Raw genomic sequence first — 23,460 nt, forward strand, 5'->3', positions numbered from 1 at the left:
AATGATGATGATGTCACTGACTCTGCTGCTGAGCACCCTGGGGCTCCTTGTTCAGGGTGAGACTCTCTTCTGAGAACTTTGCTTCAGGTTAAAAGCAGGTTCATCCCAATGATGTTCTGCTGTGATGGAGAAACACTGAAACAAGAAAAATCAATATTTTTTATCTGTTCTCCATTTGAAAGAAATTATCCTCTTCTTATTGGATCTTCTTTCATGAGGCTGGACTTCTCTCAATAACTTTTGTCTTCTTCATAATTTCAGGCTCATCAGGAGAAAAAGTCCTGACTCAGACTCTGGGATCTCAGTCTGCTGCTCCAGGTCAAACTGTCTCTATCAGATGTAAAGCCAGTTCAAGTGTTGGCACATGCCTCAACTGGTACCTCCAGAAGGATGGAGAATCTCCAAAACTCTTGATCTACTATGCTACAAGTCTCCAGTCTGGAGTTTCAGGTCGTTTCAGTGGAAGTGGATCTGGAACTGACTTCACTCTAACAGTGAGCGGAGCTCAGCCTGAAGATGCAGGAGTTTATTACTGTCAGCAGTGTAACAGCTGGCCATTCACACAGTGATACAACGTCGTACAAAAACCTCACAGCTGGAGAGGAAGTGAAATGAATGAAGAGCTGCTGAGAAGAAAAATCTATTTGATTAGTTGATCATTTCTAATGTATCACAATCATATAACTTTCAGAATTTGTCTTCAAATATGATGTTTTTATGGTAAAAAACAGTAATTTGCCAAAAATCAGAAGAAAACACCAAACTTGCAGCGTGAATAATCTTCCCACCTTCCTGAACAGACTCCAGTCTGAGGGGAAGCCCTTGTTGGCCAGACATACGATGGTGGGCTCCACCATCTGCAGCTGCTTTCCAGAGGGGGGCAGCACCATCTGGGAAAGAGGGACCTCACACACTGCAGAGACAGAGGATACATTACAGAGTTTAGGTGAAACTCTTCCTCAGGGTTTCACTTCCCTCTATCACCTCAGTTACCATGACAACAGATGAGCATCACTGCTGAACCGCAGCAACAGACAGGTTTCAGAAATGAAGATAAAGTAGTGAAATAATTTAGGCAAAAACATCATGAACACAATTTCTCATCTGTTTTAAATGCTAGAGCATATTCATGTAAATATTTGAATAAAACTCTGCTGCTTATCACATTATCAATTACAGTGATATTTAATTTGATATATGCCACACAGAGTTGTAAAAAAGTAGTCTGATCTCTTATTAACAGTAATGTGAGCCTTCGTGCTGTTGAAACCGATCAAATTTACTCATAAGAACTCCAGTCCTGTTCATTGTGATAAATCTTTCACCAGAGTTGACATCAGAGATTACTGACAGCGTACAAAGTGATACTAACAACACTGTTGTGTGAGTAACTTTACAGGCTTAATAATGAGAAGAATGTAACAGAACATCAGAGAGAACTTAAACCTGCAAAGTCTGCAGATTACAGTAATGTGTCCGACAGATTGTTGATATTCATTATTTTTTAGAATTTATAAAACAGCAAAGACTCCAATGTTGAGTTATTTTTCTTATATTTGTTCATTTAGAATAAAAGCTGTTCACCACTGGACTACGAATTAGAATCATTCAAACCAATAACACAGGTTAAATGATTATGTAAATCATGTTTTCCCACGAATACAAAACTGTTCTCAAACCTTAATATGAAGAAACAGAACTTTTGTTCAGTTTTATTCACAACATGTTTTCATCCATCATAACAGAAATTAGAAACTCATTATTAAACTTAACAAAATATTACAGTTAAGTTTTCATCAAACACATCTTTTATTCTGTTGAAAGATAAACTAATACCTGATCAAACAGTATGCAGTCATGTGAAATAGCTTTTTTTAAATATATCAAATAAAAGAAAAATGATCAGTTTGGTTGTTCAATGATTCACATGTACTGACAGTTAGATTTCAGTCTGATTCAGCCACAATGATGAATAATTACTGATCAGCTCTACAAAAACTCTGACAGTAGAGAGAAATGTCTTTGGAACAAACAATGCAAAAGATCATTTCAGTTAATGATCAAGAAGTTTGTGTCAAAATGCTCCATAAATTCATCAAATAAATAAAGGAAATCACGACTATATTTAAAACACTTTAAAAACAGAAATGAACCGGAGCCTTAAACAATTCTACAATAAAATTTGTTCAATGTTAGAATTATGAGAAGATGTCTTATTGAGGAAGATAAAACTTTTTAAATAGATGATTTTGGTGTTTGTGAATTATGAGCAATGACTTCAAATTTAGATTTTATAGATTTAATGAAACAAACATACATGATGGAACGTGACAAGGATCTGATTAATATCTTAATGAACTCTATTGATAACCAGCATCATCAGAGAGTTCCAACTCCCTGATGGAGTCAGTCATTTAAAGAAGTAATTTACATTCTGATTAATTTCTTGATGATAAGAAATGTTGGAGTGAGTCAGAGCATTTCCATAGAGAGCCACTTTGCATCAGCAGCACCATGCTCCAGTGCTCTGGGAGAGTTTATAGTCCTGAGAGTTGAACACTGGATGACTGACAGCTGACCTTCATGACACCAGAAGCCACAGAAATCCTCCTCATCAGAAACATGACTTTGATCTGCGTCCTCATCTGGACTCTCCTCTGCTGCTGCTTCACAGGTAAAGTCCAGAGAATCAAACTCCTCTCCTCTATGAACATCCGTCCCTCTGAAATGAAGCCGACAAAAGCATGAAGCTGCTTTATGTTTTTGTCTCTGTGTCCTCAGAGTCCAGAGGTCAGGTCACAGTGACTCAGCCTGGAGCAGTGAGCTCTGCTGTGGGAGGCTCCGTCACCATCACATGTAAAACCAGTCAGGATGTTTATGACTCAGTCCATTTAGCCTGGTACCAACAGAGAGATGGAGAAACTCCTAAACTGCTCATTTACTATACTAGCAGCAGAGCATCAGGGACTCCAGGTCGTTTTACAGGCAGTGGATCAAACTCTGACTTCACTCTGACCATCAGTGGAGTTCAGGCTGAAGATGCTGCAGTTTATTACTGTACAGGGGAATTTGATGTAAGCAGATATGAGCGATTCACACAGTGAAAAACAGTCGTACAAAAACCTCCCTCAGTCAGACTGAACAGAAACTGAACCGACAGCTGCAGAGACTGATACAGTTCACTGAGGACACACATTTTATGGAGCATTTTAAATATTATTTTAACCATCACACTTTGCACCATCCATTAGTTTAACTATCTTTACATTTCTCTGAAGACACACACATAGCTTAAATGTAATTAAGTTTCTGAAGGTTCTGTTATCCATCACATCATATCAAAATCTATTACAATCAATTTTTTCTTTCAGATTTGCTAAAAAAGCAAAGAGGAGCTATTGTGTGGCAGTTAAATAAAACTAGCACAACCTTTGACACCAAATTCGCTCTGTTGATTTGAAACAAACTCAAAAAAAGATGTGTTAAATTCATGATTTGATACCAAACATGAAAATAGTTCCATACAACATATCTTTTCTTCTTTTTTCTTTTGTTTTTCCTCATTAAATTTCGTTGAAATCTACGACAGTTTTAGACTGAAAGAAAACTAAAAAACTAAAGAAGTTCTTCCTCAAACATTTCCAGCACTTTAAACTAAGTATGAAGAAGTTTTGGGTAAATACTTGTATGAATTCTCCCTGTTGGAGTTAGTCAGAGCATTTCCAGAGGGAATGTTGTCAGATCAGCTCACTACAGTCTTTATTGTGGCTGCTTACAAATATCTATTGATGCAGTTTAAAGGTCACATTGAGACACGAGCAGAAGAAATGCTGTAATTGTTTTATTCTCATGTAATCTTCCTCTGTAGTTAAATGCGTTTGTCCCTTTTGACCTGGAGATTAGATCATCATCACATCAGGGAACAGCCGACCAACAGATTCTTAAATGAGTGTGAAGAACATTGTTCCAGGACTGTGGAAGAGTTTAAGAACACATTAGATGTTTCTGTGAGATTGTTTACACTAAAGACATGAATCAGCCTTTATATAGAGATCACTGATGATAATTATACTCTGATGTTGTAAACCAATCAGAATGTTCTGTTCAGGATCCTACAGTAGCATGTTTCTGTGAGGCATTTTAGCTTTACTCACAGTTCCTACAGTGTGTGGATTTTTATCTACATATTTCAGCACAAATGTTTCTCCTACTGACATGCTTCTTTTATCATATTTAAGATGTTTTGATTGAAATTCTTCAACAGAACAATCAGCTTGTTAACTACAAGGTTTTCATCGAGTTACAAATTCACAAAAAGTTGGAACATTAGATTAAGTCATTTCTATCATGGCTGAATTTAAATGGCCATTCTGGGTTGTTCTATTAAAACAAACTCTGTATGACATGAGCTCATAATTCCTTTCTCACGTTGTTCAGCTATTTATCTAAATAAATAAATATATTTTATTAGGTATGTCTGTGGATTTTATGGAACTGGTGGGGTCATTGTTTATTTCATTAAAACACAAACGAAAACATTTGTTTTGATGAAAAGGCTTTTTATTTAATCAGGGAAATCTCAGTTATAAAAATCAATGAGAACAATTACGGTATTAAAAGATGATGAAGACATGAAATGGTTACTGTAGAAAAGAGACAGAGACCGTGTTGAAAAGTAAAGACTGAAAGAAAAAACAGTAACTTCAATATCTGAGTCCCAATGAGTGGGATCAGGACTGGGAACACTGGTCTCTCCTCAGTGTCTGTAAGACTGGAGTCTGGGAGCCCTGTTTGGCCTCACAGGTCACAGAGCCCACCTTCTCCCACTGGTCTGCAGGGAGCCTCAGGGTGCTGCTCCAGATGTAGTGGCCGTCCTTCTGCAGCAGCCCGGGGCTCCTTTTCTGCTCCCAGCTGATGCTGCTGCTGCCGTCCACCTTCCAGGACAGACTCCAGTCTGAGGGGAAGCCCTTGTTGGCCAGACATACAAGTGTGGCCTTCCCCTGCTGCAGCTCTTCAGTGGAGGGGTGCAACACTGTCAGGGTGGGAGGGACCTGACCCACTGGAGAAAGAGAGGATACATGTTGAGAGGCAGCAGCTTTTTAATATCTCACTTCCTTCTCTGAGCTCGGTAACTACGGCAACAGACAGGCTTCACTGCTGAACCACAGCAACAGACAGGTTTCAGTACTAAATATAAAAAGGTTTAAGGCTTTTTGCTCCTCAGATGTTTTCAGTTTTATTTCAGTCAGTGTGGTACAATCTAAAATCATGAATGCAATTTTCAAACCAGATCGTCAGCCTTTATGTCATGTATCACCTGTTTACATCAAAAACATGTTTTTCATTCATTTCACAAATCATTTCGACACGTTTATATAAATCTATCATTTCTACCCTCTCCTGCTTCTGACTTTAGCGACTGCAAAATTACGTGGAAAAAACAGGATTTTCCTCCTTTACAGTCATTTCTCTCACAGTATTTTCTGTTATTTTGCATCGTAAAACAACCTTTTTAAAGGAATTACATGAATCAATATCCCTCATACAGTAATGCATCACTTTTCTCCAGCTGAAATGTTTATATGCTGTTAGATAAAAGTGCAGCCCAGATCAGCATGGCTCAGAATTTTGACTAAATTGTTATCAATGACACAGAATTAGTCCCTGTGAAATGTTCATTCACACAGATATTAAGTGTGGAGAGAATAACTAAAGCGTTTAAGAATAACCTTCAACTTGTTAACTTTGTTTACGAATTACTGTTCATGTAACATGTAAGAATTATTTTCAGGCGTCACCAGTTTTCAGAAGCTTAAAATTTCCTGAGTAACAGAGAGAAGACTTTTGAGTGTGTCCGAATATATCGTCTCACTCACTCATCAACAATTACTGCAATTATATAAACTACATTTATTCATATATTTTTCATAAATGAACAGTTTTCTGGTTACGAAATGAAAAATAAAGAAGAAGCTATAAATTTCAGGTTATTAGGAGAGTAAAATGTACTTACAGTTAACTGTCAGTCTGGTTCCTCCACCGAACGTGTACCACAGTGATACAAACTCATTGAGCCGCCGTACAAAAACCTCTGACTGCACAGAGACACGGCTCTCTGACTCTGAGACAAACAAACTCACCAAAAATTTTTGTGTTTTCTAGAATTTTAGCTCAAATAGGAACTGAAGAAAACACAGAGCAACAAATGTCTCACATCAGATTTTTATATATTTAGTATTTTTACGTTTGTGAAAATAAAGATGGACTCATTTGATGCCGTCTTATGAAACATTTTTACAGAAGGAGAGATATTATGACCCCATGAATGAACTAATAAGAGACGCTGATAACAAATCTCATTAATTAACCCAAAATGTTGTACTTAAACATGCATATATCTTTATTAGATGAAATTGTCACAAATGCTATAAAGCTCATGTTGAACGTGTTCATAAATGCTGATAAGGAGACAGGAAGGGGTGAAGGATGGTGTTATAGTCCAAGTGTTTTTCACTTTTCAGCTTCTCTCAGTGTTGCAGTATTTCTGGGTTCTACGTTTTGTTCGACACGACTCTCTGACTCTGAAACAAACAAACTGCAGAACTTTTTAAATGTTTGAGAAATACAAAGTTAATGTCAAAGTGCTTTACACATTCAGCAATAAACAGGATATTTCAATTCATTATAAAATAATACATTTATGTATGTAAATGACAGACATATTTAAGAACATGTGTACAGATAAACTGGTAAAGCACTGTAAAGTTTCTGATCAATATCCTGATTGATAAGACAACTCCCTGTTGGAGTCAGTCAGAGCATTTCCATAGAGAGCCACTTTGCATCAGCAGCACCATGCTCCAGTGCTCTGGGAGAGTTTATAGTCCTGAGAGTTGAACACTGGATGACTGACAGCTGACCTTCATGACACCAGAAGCCACAGAAATCCTCCTCATCAGAAACATGACTTTGATCTGCGTCCTCATCTGGACTCTCCTCTGCTGCTGCTTCACAGGTAAAGTCCAGAGAATCAAACTCCTCTCCTCTATGAACATCCGTCCCTCTGAAATGAAGCCGACAAAAGCATGAAGCTGCTTTATGTTTTTGTCTCTGTATCCTCAGAGTCCAGAGGTCAGGTCACAGTGACTCAGCCTGGAGCAGTGAGCTCTGCTGTGGGAGGCTCCGTCACCATCACATGTACTACTAATAAGAATGTCATTAATGGTGACTCTGTTGAGTGGTACCAACAGAAGCATGGAGAAAAACCTAAATTAATGATTTATTGGGCAGTAAACCGGATAGGTGGTACTCCAGATCGTTTTACAGGTAGTAAATCAAACACTGAATTTATGCTCACTATCAATGGAATCGAGACTGAAGATGCTGCAGTTTATTACTGTAAGGCCAGACACAACATCAACAGTCAGTATTCGTTCACACAGTGAAAAACAGTCATACAAAAACCTCCCTCAGTCAGACTGAACAGAAACTGAACCGACAGCTGCAGAGACTGATACAGTTCACTGAGGACACACACACTCAAACACACAAAAGAATCCTAACTTTCACACTCTCTTTCTTTATTAATAGAAGCACATAACTACTTTTCACATTTTTCCGTAAATAAACCATCTCTCAGCATGCTTTCATTTATTTAACCCTTTGAGGTTTAAAACATTTCTTGGAAAAATTAAATACTGAATGCATCCAAATACAGCCGAGTAAAAATGAAGAATTTGAAGTCAAATAACTTCATAGCCTTGATCATTTCAACATAGGTTTAGGCATCTCTTTCCTTTTCTTTGTTCTGCTGATTTATTTTATGTTGGATATTTGGAAATCAATACAAAGGAGGTTTTAAAACTTTCAGATATCTTTTTCTTAACATAACTTAGTAATAACTCAGTTAGGTTCTGAATAATTTGTCTTCATACAGAAGCTGGTGCTCCATTCAGTTAATACTTAAAACACCAAGTCATTACATGAAGTGAAGTGTATCAACAAGAAATTGAAGTTCCTGTTCCTCTGAGCATTTCCTCCCAAAACACTTTCTTTACATTTAAATAGGTTAAGTGAAACTTTATTTATATAAGCACCTTTCAAGATGAAGAAGCAATAGTTAACCAAAGGGAAGTTTAAAAAGATGAGTTTCCAGCTCCTGTTTAAAAGAGATTATCCAGTCTCAGCGGGAAAGAGTTCCAAAGTCTGGAGGCCACTGCTGCAAAAGCTCTGTCTCCTTTAGTTCCCACACCTGTATGATGCACAGTTAGCAGGCTCTGATCACACGACCTCAGGGACCTACTGGGGATGTATGAATGTAAATGATCTCTGACGTACAGCTGCTTGTCCATGCAGAGCTCTAAAAGTAAAAATGAATGCCTTAAAGTGGACTCTGAAGTTGGTGGGGAGCCAGTGCAGATGAACCAGGCCGCCGTGGCTCAGTGGTTAGAGTGGATCATCCAGTAACCAGAGGGTTGGCAGGTCAGTTCCCACTCTCACCGTTCTGGATCTCACCGTTCAAAACCTTGGTCAACTGACAGCTGGAGGGCTGACAGTATAGCTCCCTGGGTGCTGTGAATGGCTGCCGCCCCAGTGTATAAGGCATATGTCTCCATGAGTGTGTGACACCGTGCATGTGTGTGTTCAACAGGTGCCAACCTGGATGTGTTAAATGTGAAGGAATATTTTTGTGTATATCCTGTATCTACATGACAATAAAAATCTTAATCTTAATTTTCAAAGGTGTGACATGTGAGTGTGTAGACGGCTCAGTTCGAAGCGGCAGCGTTATGAACAATCTACAGATGTTCCCAGGTGTTTTTGCTTCGACAAGCGAACAAAGAGTTACAATAATCAGGTTGTGATGAAATAAATGTATGAATAACTGTTTCCAGTTCAGAGTGTGACAAAATGGGACTTCTTTAGTTTAAGAAGATACCAAACATGAAAATAGTTCCAAACAACATGTTTTTTTTTTCTTTTGTTTATTTGTTTTTCCTCAGAGAAAACCTTTTTCCTTTAGGAAACTAAAAAACTACAGAAGTTCTTCCTCAAACTTTACCAGCACTTTAAACTAAGTATGAAGAAGTTTTGGGTAAATACTTGTATAAATTCTCCCTGTTGGAGTCAGTCAGAGCATTTCCAGAGGGAATGTTGTCAGATCAGCTCACTACAGTCTTTATTGTGGCTGCTTACAAATATCTATTGATGCAGTTTAAAGGTCACATTGAGACACGAGCAGAAGAAATGCTGTAATTGTTTTATTCTCATGTAATCTTCCTCTGTAGTTAAATGCGTTTCTGTCAGAACCACTCTCGTCAAAACGAGACGAGAACAGAGATGAATTTCAGAAGCTTATTCTGAATGCATACAATTGTGTTTGGCGGTATGGCTCTGTTCGGAGGAAGTTCCCGACTTTTCCATGAGCTCCATGGAAGCCAAGACAGGGAACAGCAGCATCCTCAGGTGGAGTGCCTTCCATTTGCTGTACAGGCAACAAACCCCCTAGAACAGAGCAAGCAACAATGACAACAGTATGACATTGTTTGGCAATGAGAATTCGGTGGAGCAGGGGAGGTGGTGGGTGCAAGCAGAGAGCAAAAAAAAGCAGTGACAGCAAACCAAGTTTAAATGAAGAGCCCCAAATGCCAGCATCCAATTGCGAGCATCAGTTGATTACCCATTGAGCGCAGCTGGCCATAAGGGTTGGGTCGGCGTCAGCCAATAGGCAAAGGGCGCGTTGACTACGTGGTCTGCCAGAACTAACGCGATGCTCCATTTGTCCCTTTTGACCTGGAGATTAGATCATCATCACATCAGGGAACAGCCGACCAACAGATTCTTAAATGAGTGTGAAGAACATTGTTCCAGGACTGTGGAAGAGTTTAAGAACACATTAGATGTTTCTGTGAGATTGTTTACACTAAAGACATGAATCAGCCTTTATATAGAGATCACTGATGATAATTATACTCTGATGTTGTAAACCAATCAGAATGTACTGTTTAGGATCCTACAGTAGCATGTTTCTGTGAGGCATTTTAGCTTTACTCACAGTTCCTACAGTGTGTGGATTTTTATCTACATTTTTCAGCACAAATTCTCCTACTGACATGCTTCTTTTATCATATTTAAGATGTTTTGATTGAAATTCTTCAACAGAACAATCAGCTTGCTAACTACAAGGTTTACATCAAGTTACAAACTCACAAAAAGTTGGAACATTGGATTAAGTCATTTCTATCATGGCTGAATTTAAATGACCATTCTGGGTTTTTCTATTGAAACAAACACTGTATGTAATGAGCTCATAATTGCTTTTGTCAACTGGTGGATCAAGGCTTTTTATCATGTTTTTATATGTATTTTAGTGTCGTTTTAAAGCATGCGGCATATGACTTTTAAGATTATTTTGTGTTGCATGATGTGTGATGAACACTTTGCATGCCTTTATTCTGTTGGACTTTTATAAATCGACTGAAAGCATTTGATCTGCCACACCCTCACCCTGTCTCACTGGCTTGTGCAGAGGAGCACCAGTGATTGGGAAATGGATATCAGGTGCGCTCACGGATTCAGACGGCATATAAGGTGGGAGGTTGGACACAGTAAAAGAGGGAAAAACAAAGGAAGAGGAGAACAGAGGAAGAAGGGAAGGGACGGCCTGTAGGCCCGGTAAAGGGGGAACCGGGGGTAACTGGCACAGGGGAACCAACAAGGAAAGAGAGGAAGGAAGGACAGCAGCAACGGCAACGGGAGCCAACACTGAGAAAGGACGATTGCAGCAGGACTGAAGGAATAACGAGGGAGAAACAAGAACGGGAGGATAAAGGTTCGCGATCGCTGGTGCCGGGAAGAAGAAGACAGAAGCCTGACGTCAGCTACGCAGCTACGGGATAGGAGTCTTCTAGGACGGCGGCGAGGTTCGCGATCGCTGGTGCCGGGAAGAAGAAGACAGGAGCCTGACGTCAGCTACGCAGCTACGGGATAGGAGTCTTCTAGGACGGCGGCGAGGTTCGCGATCGCTGGTGCCGGGATGAAGAAGACAGGAGCCTGACGTCAGCTACGCAGCTACGGGACAGGAGTCTTCTAGGACGGCGGCGAGGTGGATCGGACCAGAAATCACCACAACGCCTGTGTGAAATTGGCTAAAGGGAAGTACCTACTCCCTCTTAAGCGTTACATGCGTTTGTTCTCTCTTTTCCGTTGCTGGATATTAAGTACTCCTTGTTGTGCTTTGAGGTGCAGTGGTGGGCCGTGACTACGCAGAGCGAGAGGATCGGCTGAGTAAACAGAAAGACGAGAACTCCACGGACCCGCCCACTTGATATTGACGGCGCAACTCTGGACTTTGAAGACTATTCAAAGACTCTGTGACCCTTGGACTGCTGCATTTTTATCCATTTTTAGTCTTCTACCTCTTTCTTTTATTCCCTTTTTATTTGTTATATGTTAATGGTTTTAACATATGGCTTTTTATTATTGCTAGTTGAGACATTTTATTGTTTTTTTAGCTTTTGCCTTTTATTTGGTTTTAGTGCAAATAAAGTGAACTGTGAATCCATACTTTTTAGTGCCTTTTAATTTCTCAACAGTGTAATCATTTGCTGGTGTCACTGTCCAATATTTTAATATTGGAACCCTACCCCCCCTTGTGTGGCACTTTCTCACGTTGTTCAGTATTTTTTTAATCTAAATAAATATATTTTTTTTAGGTATGTCTGTGGATTTTATGGAACTGGTGGGGTCATTGTTTCTTTTATTAAAACATAAATGAAAACATTTGTTTTGATGAAAAGGCTTTTTTTTTAATCAGGGAAATCTCAGTTATAAAAATCAATGAGAACAATTAAAGTATTAAAAGATGATGAAGACATGAAATGGTTACTGTAGAAAAGAGACAGAGACCGTGTTGAAAAGTAAAGACTGAAAGAAAAAACGGTAACTTCAATATCTGAGTCCCAATGAGTGGGATCAGGACTGGGAACACTGGTCTCTCCTCAGTGTCTGTAAGACTGGAGTCTGGGAGCCCTGTTTGGCCTCACAGGTCACAGAGCTGGCCTTCTCCCACTGGTCTGCAGGGAGCCTCAGGGTGCTGCTCCAGATGTAGTGGCCGTCCTTCTGCAGCAGCCCGGGGCTCCTTTTCTGCTCCCAGCTGATGCTGCTGCTGCCGTCCACCTTCCAGGACAGACTCCAGTCTGAGGGGAAGCCCTTGTTGGCCAGACATACAAGTGTGGCCTTCCCCTGCTGCAGCTCTTCAGTGGAGGGGGGCAACACTGTCAGGGTGGGAGGGACCTGACCCACTGGAGAAAGAGAGGATACATGTTGAGAGGCAGCAGCTTTTTAATATTTCACTTCCTTCTCTGAGCTCGGTAACTACGGCAACAGACAGGCTTCAATGCAGAACCACAGCAACAGACAGGTTTCAGTACTAAATATAAAAAAGTTTAAGGCTTTTTGCTCCTCAGATGTTTTCAGTTTTATTTCAGTCAGTGTGGTACAATCTAAAATCATGAATGCAATTTTCAAACCAGATCGTCAGCCTTCATGTCATGTATCACCTGTTTACATCAAAAACAAGTTTTTCATTCATTTCACAAATCATTTCGACACGTTTATATAAATCTATCATTTCTACCCTCTCCTGCTTTTAACTTTAGCGACTGCAAAATTACGTGAAAAAAACAGTAATTTTCTCATTTACAGTCATTTCTCTCGTAGTATTTTCTTGTTTTTTGCATCATAAAACAACCTTGGTAAAGAAATTACATGAATCAATATCCCTCACACAGTAATGCATCACTTTTCTCCTGCTGAAATGTTGCTGTTAGATAAAAGTGCAGCCCAGATCAGCATGGCTCAGAATTTTGACTAAATTGTTAACAATGACACAGAATTAGTCCCTGTGAAATGTTCATTCACACAGATATTAAGTGTGGAGAGAAAAACTAAAGCGTTTGAGAATAACATTCAACTTGTTAACTTTGTTCACGAATTATTGTTCATGTAACATGTAAGAATTATTTTCAGTCGTCACCAGTTTTCAGAAGCTTAAAATTTCCTGAGTAACAGAGAGAAGACTTTTGAGTGTGTCCGAATATATCGTCTCACTCACTCATCAGCAATTACTGCAATCATATAAACTACATTTATTCATATATTTTTCATAAATGAACAGTTTTCTGGTTATGAAATAAAAAATAAAGAAGGAGCTATAAATTTCAGGTTATTAGGAGAGTAAAATGTACTTACAGTTAACTGTCAGTCTGGTTCCTCCACCGAACGTGTCCCACAGTGATACAAACTCATTGAGCCGCCGTACAAAAACCTCTGACTGCACAGAGACACGGCTCTCTGACTCTGAGACAAACAAAATAAAGATGGACTCATTTGATGGCGTCTTATAAAACATTTTTACAGAAGGTGAGATATTATGACCCCATGAATGAACTAATAAGAGACGCTGTTAACAAATCTCATTAATTAACCCAAAATGTTGTACTTAAACATGCATATATCTTTATTCGATGAAATTGTCAGAAATGCAATAGAGCTCATGTTGAACATGTTCATAAATGCTGATAAGGAGACAGGAAGGGGTGAAGGATGGTGTTATAGTCCAAGTGTGTTTCACTTTTCAGCTTCTCTCAGTGTTGCAGTATTTCTGGGTTCTACGTTTTGTTCGACACGACTCTCTGACTCTGAAACAAACAAACTGCAGAACTTTTTAAATGTTTGAGAAATACAAAGTTAATGTCAAAGTGTTTTACACATTCAGCAATAAACAGGATATTTCAATTCATTATAAAATAATACATTTATGAATGTAAATGACAGACATATTTAACAACATGTGTACAGATAAACTGGTAAAGCACTGAAAGATTCTGCCGTGCAGCCAGATCCATTGTAGAGTCCATCAGAGAAATATTGAGCAGGATTATTAACAATTGTTGATCAATGAAAAAAATAACAACAAATTATGAAGGTTTTTAATTTTGACGATAAAAAAGAAAATCCCCCAAAAAAAGATTCATTCAGGAAAACACTGTAAAGTTTCTTATCAATATCCTGATTGATAAGACAACTCCCTGTTGGAGTGAGTCAGAGCATTTCCATAGAGAGCCACTTTGCATCAGCAGCACCATGCTCCAGTGCTCTGGGAGAGTTTATAGTCCTGAGAGTTGAACACTGGATGACTGACAGCTGACCTTCATGACACCAGAAGCCACAGAAATCCTCCTCATCAGAAACATGACTTTGATCTGCGTCCTCATCTGGACTCTCCTTTGCTGCTGCTTCACAGGTAAAGTCCAGAGAATCAAACTCCTCTCCTCTATGAACATCCGTCCCTCTGAAATGAAGCCGACAAAAGCATGAAGCTGCTTTATGTTTTTGTCTCTGTATCCTCAGAGTCCAGAGGTCAGGTCACAGTGACTCAGCCTGGAGCAGTGAGCTCTGCTGTGGGAGGCTCCGTCACCATCACATGTAAAACCAGTCAGAGGGTACATGTTTGGAATAGCTACCACCTTGTAGCCTGGTACCAACAGAGAGATGGAGAAACTCCTAAACTGCTCATTTACTTTGCTAGCAGCAGAGCATCAGGGACTCCAGATCGTTTTACAGGCAGTGGATCAAACTCTGACTTCACTCTGACCATCAGTGGAGTTCAGGCTGAAGATGCTGCAGTTTATTACTGTCAGAGTCAACACCATATAAACAGTCAGTGGGTGTTCACACAGTGAAAAACAGTCGTACAAAAACCTCCCTCAGTCAGCCTGAACAGAAACTGAACCGACAGCTGCAGAGACTGATACAGTTCACTGAGGACACACACATTAGAGGTTATTAAACAGTTAAAGGTTAATTCATCCATCACATCCAGTCAAAATCCATATTAATCTTATTTTTCAGATAGATTTATATATAAAAGCAAAGAGGAGTCAATGAGTGACAGTTCATGAAATATACTACTCCCATGACCTTTGACCTCAGGTTAATTGTGCATCTCAACTGTCTCAACTATGTGTATTAAAAAAAAAGTGAAAATACATTTAAAATTAAAATCCTAATTATCAGCGATTTAATTGTCAAGAAGAAATCTGCAGATCCTCTCAGATTTCTATAACTTTTTTCTAGTTCTGGTTATCTAAAAAAGCTCAACTTGACAATGATTTTAAAAAAAAATGTGTATGTATACATATATGCATTGGAAGCTATTATGATAGAACACAAGCAAAGGAGCACATGTGAGGGAAACTATTTGCACAATTTCTATCTTTTTTAAATAATTTTTTAAACATAAGGTCCAAGCTGTTTTATGTCATACAGTTAAACAGAGACACTGTCTTATCACTCTGAAATAACAGTCAGTGTTTCATTGTCACCTGTTGTTATAAAACTGGTGTCCTGACCAGAGTTAAAGGCATTCACTGTGAATTTCATTGATCTATTGTCTGATTAGTACATCATCATATGGCAGCAGGGATTCTTCTGATAACAAGAGGTTACATAATAATAGAAAAACATGCAATGGCAGATTCTCTTTAAAAGACAAACCAAATGTACAAAAAAAATCATTTAAATGTGTTTATTTTGACCTTGTAAACTGAAATTTCTTAAATCAGATGAAGTTTTGGAAATTTCTGTGTGAAGAAGTTCTTCAGCATTTGGAGATTTGTGTCTGAATGATGGATATTCAGATTATACTACATACATCAAGAATTATGCATGATGACTGATATGAATGAAAATTCAGTTTAACTGAAACCCTCTGAACAGCTTCTAAGTGGGCTGTATGCTTTGATCCCAAATGTTCAGGTCTAACTTTTAAGTCAGAATGAAAATAGCCAAAATACTAAAAACACAAACCATTTTGAAAAATATCATTTTAAGTAGAATACTAAAAGAATGTGGAGTAATAATCTCAGCAGAGAGCAGGAAACATCCTGACATGTAGAGGACAGCTCCAGCTGACTGACTCTGTGTGTTTGCATATGTGTCCTGCCTCTCTGCTCCCAGATGTTAAGAGGTCAGTGTTGATCAGTGGCTGTCCAGAGCTTTCAGAGACACTGACACACCAGCAGCAAAATGATGATGATGTCACTGACTCTGCTGCTGACCACCCTGGGGCTCCTTGTTCAGGGTGAGAAATGAGCAGCATTTATCATCATTCTCTGTTTTTAAACTGACGGTTTTTCTTCCAGTTAGATTTGTTGCAATAATTCATCTCCTCTTTTTCCAGGTTCATCAGCAGAAATCATCCTGACTCAGACTCCTGGATCTCAGTCTGCTGCTCCAGGACAGACTGTCTCTATGAAATGTAAAGCCAGTTCAGGTGTTAGCGATGATGTCAACTGGTATCTTCAAAAACCTGGAGATGCTCCTAAGCTCCTAATTCATGATGGTAATTCCCGTTGGTCTGGAGTTTCTGATCGTTTCAGCGGAAGTTATTCTGGAACTGACTTCACTCTGAGCATCAGTGGAGTTCAGTCTGAAGATGCAGGAGTTTATTACTGTCAGCAGCGTTACAGCTTCCCGTTCACACAGTGAAACAACATCGTACAAAAACCTCAGTCAGCTGCAGAGGAACTGATCCACAGCTACACTACAGCAGAGGCTTTTAAATAGAGTAAATATGTTTATGTAACAGAATACTGTCACAAAACATCACATCAACTCACATTCTTAACAAATTATTTAATACACCGTGTCTCATTGCAGAAAAAATACTTGGTGTATTTTCCATTATTATATCATCACTGTTAATGATGAAACTGAGACAAACTAAATGTTGTTAATGAGATAAATCCACTGTCTAATTTTAATGCAGAAGTATATGAAATCAGGTGCATATTTGTGATATGAGTTTGATTAATTTTTTTTCAATTTGTTTATTCTTTAACATGCTATCAACATTAATTGAAGCATATAAATAAGAGTGTAAACATTTTGCTGATAGTAGATCCAGACGATACCGTCTTCTTCTTTTCAATATGAATCTTTATGTATTTTCTTATTTGCTCTGAAAAAAAATCAGATTCATGTTTATTCATTTAATCAAAAATATTCTACATTAGAAGTTAAACATTTTAATTTCACATTTTAGAGTAAAATCATCATCAAGATACCTTTTAGGTAAAACTTCATACATGAAATGTTGGACATGGATCTGTTTCAAGACCTGATATAAGTGAGAGTCATTGTTACTGTCAATGTTAATTAAAGTTTGACTATATTTGGGCCTCAGTCTCCATCCTGGTCTGTTAGATGGTGCTGAGACAGGTTTGTTTTACCGGACTGATGATGTGTTGCTGGAACAGTAATCCTGCCCTGTAGATATTTCCTAACAACCAAAGAAAATTAGATAGAACAATCTCTATCAAAGTAGTGTGATATTTAGAGTCTCCTTTTGGACTGAGATAATCTATCTAACTTATTTTAGTGCTGTAAGGTTCAAATGTCATGAAAAAGAAGTAAAAATACAAGTTTGATTTGTTTTTATTATTTCAAACGAACAGAAGCAAGAAACACCTTTAAGATGAAATCAGTAAGACTTTTAAAGCAAAAAGACTGAGAGCAGGAACAGAACAGAATCAGTATCAGAGTCCCAGTGAGTCAGGTCAGGACTGGGAACACCGGTCTCTCCTCACTGTCTCTGAGACTGGAGTCTGGCAGCCCTGGATGGCCTCACAGGTCACAGAGCTGGCCTTCTCCCACAGGTCTGCAGGGAGCCTCAGGGTGCTGCTCCAGCTGTAGAGGCCGTCCTTCTGCAGCACAAAGCGGCTCGTGCTCTGATCCAAGCTGCTGCTGCTGCCGTCCACCTTCCAGGACAGACTCCAGTCTGAGGGGAAGCCCTTGTTGGCCAGACACATGAGGGTGGCCTTGCCCTTCTGCAGCCCCTCTGTGGAGGGGGGGAACACCGTCAGGGTGGGACGGGTATCACCTAGGAAACACCAGTCAGGTCAGAGGACAGCAACCATAAAAGTGTCAATCAAACAGCAGACAGTTGGACACCTTTAGTGTGAGAGAGTTGACTTTCCACTTGTAGAAGTTTCTGTCACATGTAATTTCTGCTCCATCAGTCACTGACTAACACATTGTTTCACTTCCCTTTAAGAAACCTCTCAGCAGAGACAGAAAATCATCTCATAGTTTTACCAGAAATATCTGAAACTGTACGGGATGTAAAACAAACACATGTGACATTATAAGTTTTACTTCAACATTCTCAAAAGTGAAAATATACATCAGTTAAAAGAATTTTCTGAAGACCAGTTCTAACATTAAATGTTCTTCAGATGGAGCGTAGTCATTATTTGATAAAACACTGCAAACTATTTCAAATTAAATTTCACATATGACATTATTCTAGTAGAGAATTTAAAATTGAAACCACTCATTGGTCAAATTTAGTCTTTGGACTTTAAAGCTTCTGAAATACAGTTTGACATAAACGTAGAAAAATATCATCAAAGCTGATCTGACGACTTCCACAAAGATAAGTAAAACTATGAATCCTGAAATAGTTTAAAATGATGAATAAACATATTTTACTCAGTTTAAGACATTCAAATAATTCCTCAAATATAAAATATTGTATTTTTCTATAAAAACAATATAAACTTACTTCCAACATCCAGTCTGGTTCCTCCACCGAACGTGTACCACAGTGATACAAAGTCATTGAGCCGCCGTACAAAAACCTCTGACTGCACAGAGACACGGCTCACGGCTTTCTGACTCTGAAACAAACAAACTCACCAAACATTTTTTTTATTTTTGAACAATTTCCTCTCATCAAACTTTATCGTATTAAAACTGAAAATAACACAGAGCAACAAATCAGATTTTTACATGTGGATCAATATTTTTACATATCACTCAAAAGTGTAAAAATATTCCTCGAGTTATGAAAAAAGACTTATTCATTGCTGTCCTGCTAAATATTTTTATCAGAAGTGAGATATTCTGATCACATTAATAAACAAATAAAAAAAGATACTGATACTGATAAATATTTTGAATCAGTAGCACATTAAAGCTATTGATCCACTGATAAGACCAGACATACCCTAACTCAGTCATTATATAAATGAATCATTATTTTATCAACCCTAAATTATATTCTCTGCTACAAAATAAGGATGAAATCCTAGAGGGGGATGTTTCAAACAGGATTAAAGCTAAAGTGTCTAAAGACTCAAGAGACTCACTCCAGAACAAGAAATCTTTCCACAGAGCAAAGTGTTTTCTCTATAAAGGCTACTTTCAGCTCCTTTATAGTAACATCACTATATTTTCAGTGCTTCGAGAACATTATATTCTTATGGTTGTCTGAATAAAGTTTAACATACTTACATTTTGTCTTGTGTGAAAATTCCACAGATATAACACAGCACATCTTTTACATGTTCAGAAATGTTTTTATGGAGGTGGGAAGAGGTGTAGGGTGGCGTTATTGTCCAAGTGCTTTTCACCTTTCAACTTTGCTCTGTGTTGTAGAATGTTTGGGTGAGATGTGAATAAAAACATGGTTATATGTTGGCATCATGCGTTGTAAAACATGTGCAAAACATTTTCCTCCATTATGATGAGGTCAAATGTATCTGTTGTGTGTTGACTGGGCCCTAAAAGCACAAACCCCATAAGTTTGAACCTTTGTTTAACAGAAACAATTAAAAAATGTATTGATTTTCAGCATTTCCATTGACCAACTATTCATAAAATAAAAAGAAATGTTCAGTTTCATACCAGCAAGAGGAAAAAGGCATGTTTATCATTGTGTTTACCTTTTCCTCTGCGTTACACTTTTTAATCATTTGGGAGATGAAGATACACATCTTTTAATCCATTCATCATTTTTTATAGCTGCTTTATCCAATCCAGGGTCTCAGGTGGCTGGAGCCTATCCCAGCTGTCATTGGTCGTTAGGCGGGGTACACCTTGGACAGGTCCATCACTCCTTTAGTCCCTAAGTCCATTACACTTGACTTATAAACACGTTATTTATCTATTTATAATAATCATGATCAGAGAGTTCCAACTCCCTGTTGGAGTCAGTCAGAGCATTTCTATAGAGAGTCACTTTGCATCAGCAGCACCATGCTCCAGTGCTCTGGGAGAGTTTATAGTCATAATTCTAAATTTTTTCAATTTTAGAATTATGAGAAGATGTCTTATTGAGGAAGATGAAACTTTTTAAATAGATGATTTTGGTGTTTGTGAATTATGAGCAATGACTTCAAATTTAGATTTTATAGATTTAATGAAACAAACATATATGATTGAACGTGACAAGGATCTGATTAATCTTAATGAACTCTATTGATAATCAGCATCATCAGAAAGTTCCAACTCCCTGTTGGAGTCAGTCAGAGCATTTCCATAGAGAGCCACTTTGCATCAGCAGCACCATGCTCCAGTGCTCTGGGACAGTTTATAGTCCTGAGAGTTGAACACTGGATGACTGACAGCTGACCTTCATGACACCAGAAGCCACAGAAATCCTCCTCATCAGAAACATGACTTTGATCTGCGTCCTCATCTGGACTCTCCTCTGCTGCTGCTTCACAGGTAAAGTCCAGAGAATCAAACTCCTCTCCTCTATGAACATCCGTCCCTCTGAAATGAAGCCGACAAAAGCATGAAGCTGCTTTATGTTTTTGTCTCTGTATCCTCAGAGTCCAGAGGTCAGGTCACAGTGACTCAGCCTGGAGCAGTGAGCTCTGCTGTGGGAGGCTCCGTCACCATCACATGTAAAACCAGTCAGAATGTTTATGTTTATAACAGCAACCACTGTTTAGCCTGGTACCAACAGAGAGATGGAGATACTCCTAAACTGCTCATTTACTATACTAGCAGCAGAGCATCAGGGACTCCAGGTCGTTTTACAGGCAGTGGATCAAACTCTGACTTCACTCTGACCATCAGTGGAGTTCAGGCTGAAGATGCTGCAGTTTATTACTGTCAGAGTCACCATGACAGCAACAGTCTGTATTCGTTCACACAGTGAAAAACAGCCGTACAAAAACCTCCCTCAGTCAGACTGAACAAAAACTGAACCGACAGCTGCAGAGACTGATACAGTTCACTGAGGACACACACATTAGAGGTTATTAAAGAGTTAAAGATTAATTCATCCATCTCATCAAGTCAAAATCCATATTAATCTTATTTTTCTTTTAGATTTATATATAAAAACATTAAGGAGTAATTAGTGACAGTTCATGAAATATACTACTCCCATGACCTTTGACCTCAGGTTAATTGTGCATCTCAACTGTCTCAACTATGTGTATTAAAAAAAAAAGTGAAAATACATTTAAAATCAAAATCCTAATTATCAGCGATTTAATAGTCAAGAAGAATTCTGCATAATTCTCTCAATACCATAAGATTTTAAAAACATTTATCTTGTTGTAGTTTTCTAAAAAAGCTCAATTTGACAATGATTTTAAACAATTGAAGCTTTGATTACTCTAATAGTTTCTGCAGACATATATGTATATCATTATATATATATATATGTATACACATCGAAAACTATTATGATAGAACACAAGCAAAGGAGCATGTGAGAGAAACTATTTGCACAATTTCTATCTTTTTTAAACACCAGTGATACGAGGGAGAGAAAATAGCGCCAAGCGATTTTGAGGTCTGACGTTTTCCTGCACAACGATTTTGTGATGCAAATGTATTACTCTTTTGAACGCATACTGTTTTGAGAAGCAAAACGCTTTATTTTTTAAACACCAGCTAACTAGCCAGACTACTTTCGTCAACGCCAAAACGAGGCCGGAACTCGGCTCACAGGACCCAGTAGGGGGTAAGAAAATGTTCATAAACAATATTGCTAGTATGGGATGTCATACAGCTTCATGTCAAAAGAGGCGAACTATCCCTTTAAATTCATGAGTTGATACCAAACATGAAAATAGTTCCATACAACATATCTTTTTTCTTTTGTTTATTTGTTTTTCCTCATTAAATTTTCGTGAAATCTATGACAGTTTTAGACAGAAAGAAAACTAAAAAACTAAAGAAGTTCTTCCTCAAACATTACCAGCACATTAAACTAAGTATGAAGAAGTTTTGGGTAAATACTTGTATAAATTCTCCCTGTTGGAGTCAGTCAGAGCATTTCCAGAGGGAATGTTGTCAGATCAGCTCACTACAGTCTTTATTGTGGCTGCTTACAAATATCTATTGATGCACTTTAAAGGTCACATTGAGACACGAGCAGAAGAAATGTAGCACCGCGTTAGTTCTGGCAGACCACGTTAGTCAACGCACCCTTTGCCTATTGGCTGACGCCGACCCAACCCTTATGGCTGTCCACAACCAGCTGCGCTCAATGGGTAATCAGCTGCTGCTCGCAATTGGATGCTGGCATTTGGGGCGCTTCATTTAAACTTGGTTAGCTGTCACTGCTCTTTTTGCTCTCTGCTTGCACCCACCACCTCCCCTGCTCCACCGACTTCTCATTGCCAAACAATGTCATACTGTTGTCATTGTTGCTTGCTCTGTTCTAGGGGGTTTGTTGCCTTTACAGCAAATGGAAGGCACTTCACCTGTGGATGCTGCTGTTCCCTGTCTTGGCTTCCATGGAGCTCATAGAAAAGTCGGGAACTTCCTCCGAACAGAGCCATACCACCAAACACAAATTGTATGCATTCAGAATAAGCTTCTGAAATTCATCTCTGTTTTGACGAGAGTGGTTCTGACAGAAATGCTGTAATTGTTTTATTCTCATGTAATCTTCCTCTGTAGTTAAATGCGTTTGTCCCTTTTGACCTGGAGATTAGATCATCATCACATCAGGGAACAGCCGACCAACAGATTCTTAAATGAGTGTGAAGAACATTGTTCCAGGACTGTGGAAGAGTTTAAGAACACATTAGATGTTTCTGTGAGATTGTTTACACTAAAGACATGAATCAGCCTTTATATAGAGATCACTGATGATAATTATACTCTGATGTTGTAAACCAATCAGAATGTTCTGTTCAGGATCCTACAGTAGCATGTTTCTGTGAGGCATTTTAGCTTTACTCACAGTTACTACAGTGTGTGGATTTTTATCTACATATTTCAGCACAAATGTTTCTCCTACTGACATGCTTCTTTTATCATATTTAAGATGTTTTGATTGAAATTCTTCAACAGAATCAGCTTGATAACTACAAGGTTTTCATCGAGTTACAAATTCACAAAAAGTTGGAACATTAGATGAAGTCATTTCTATCATGGCTGAATTTAAATGACCATTCTGGGTTGTTCTATTAAAACAAACTCTGTATGACATTAGCTCATAATTCCTTTCTCACGTTGTTCAGCTATTTTTTAATCTAAATAAATAAATTTTATTAGGTATGTGTGGATTTTATGGAACTGGTGGGGTCATTGTTTCTTTTATTTAAACATAAACGAAAACAATTGTTTTGATGAAAAGGCTTT

General features: G+C 38.4%; 5 gene segments (V, D, J or C); 2 read left to right on the forward strand and 3 right to left on the reverse strand.

The window, feature by feature from the left end:
• Nucleotides 1-4: 4 nt before the first annotated feature.
• On the forward strand, nt 5-569 carry LOC142367855 (Ig kappa chain V region 3368-like). The segment is given in 2 exon segments: nt 5-56; nt 262-569. Coding segments are annotated over 2 exon segments (360 nt in total).
• A 4,161-nt stretch (nt 570-4,730) lies between these two features.
• LOC142367346 (Ig kappa-b4 chain C region-like) lies at nt 4,731-8,605 on the reverse strand. The segment is given in 2 exon segments: nt 4,731-5,059; nt 8,500-8,605. Coding segments are annotated over 2 exon segments (435 nt in total).
• A 3,217-nt stretch (nt 8,606-11,822) lies between these two features.
• LOC142367347 (Ig kappa-b4 chain C region-like) lies at nt 11,823-13,411 on the reverse strand. The segment is given in 2 exon segments: nt 11,823-12,302; nt 13,252-13,411. Coding segments are annotated over 2 exon segments (489 nt in total).
• A 2,681-nt stretch (nt 13,412-16,092) lies between these two features.
• Nucleotides 16,093-16,551, forward strand: LOC142367684 (Ig kappa chain V region 3368-like). The segment is given in 2 exon segments: nt 16,093-16,144; nt 16,244-16,551. Coding segments are annotated over 2 exon segments (360 nt in total).
• Nucleotides 16,552-17,483: 932 nt separating this feature from the next.
• LOC142367348 (Ig kappa-b4 chain C region-like) lies at nt 17,484-19,841 on the reverse strand. The segment is given in 3 exon segments: nt 17,484-17,944; nt 18,629-18,743; nt 19,791-19,841. Coding segments are annotated over 3 exon segments (489 nt in total).
• Nucleotides 19,842-23,460: the final 3,619 nt, after the last annotated feature.

Source organism: Odontesthes bonariensis, chromosome 18 (assembly GCF_027942865.1).
Source record: "Odontesthes bonariensis isolate fOdoBon6 chromosome 18, fOdoBon6.hap1, whole genome shotgun sequence".
NCBI lineage: Eukaryota > Metazoa > Chordata > Actinopteri > Atheriniformes > Atherinopsidae > Odontesthes > Odontesthes bonariensis.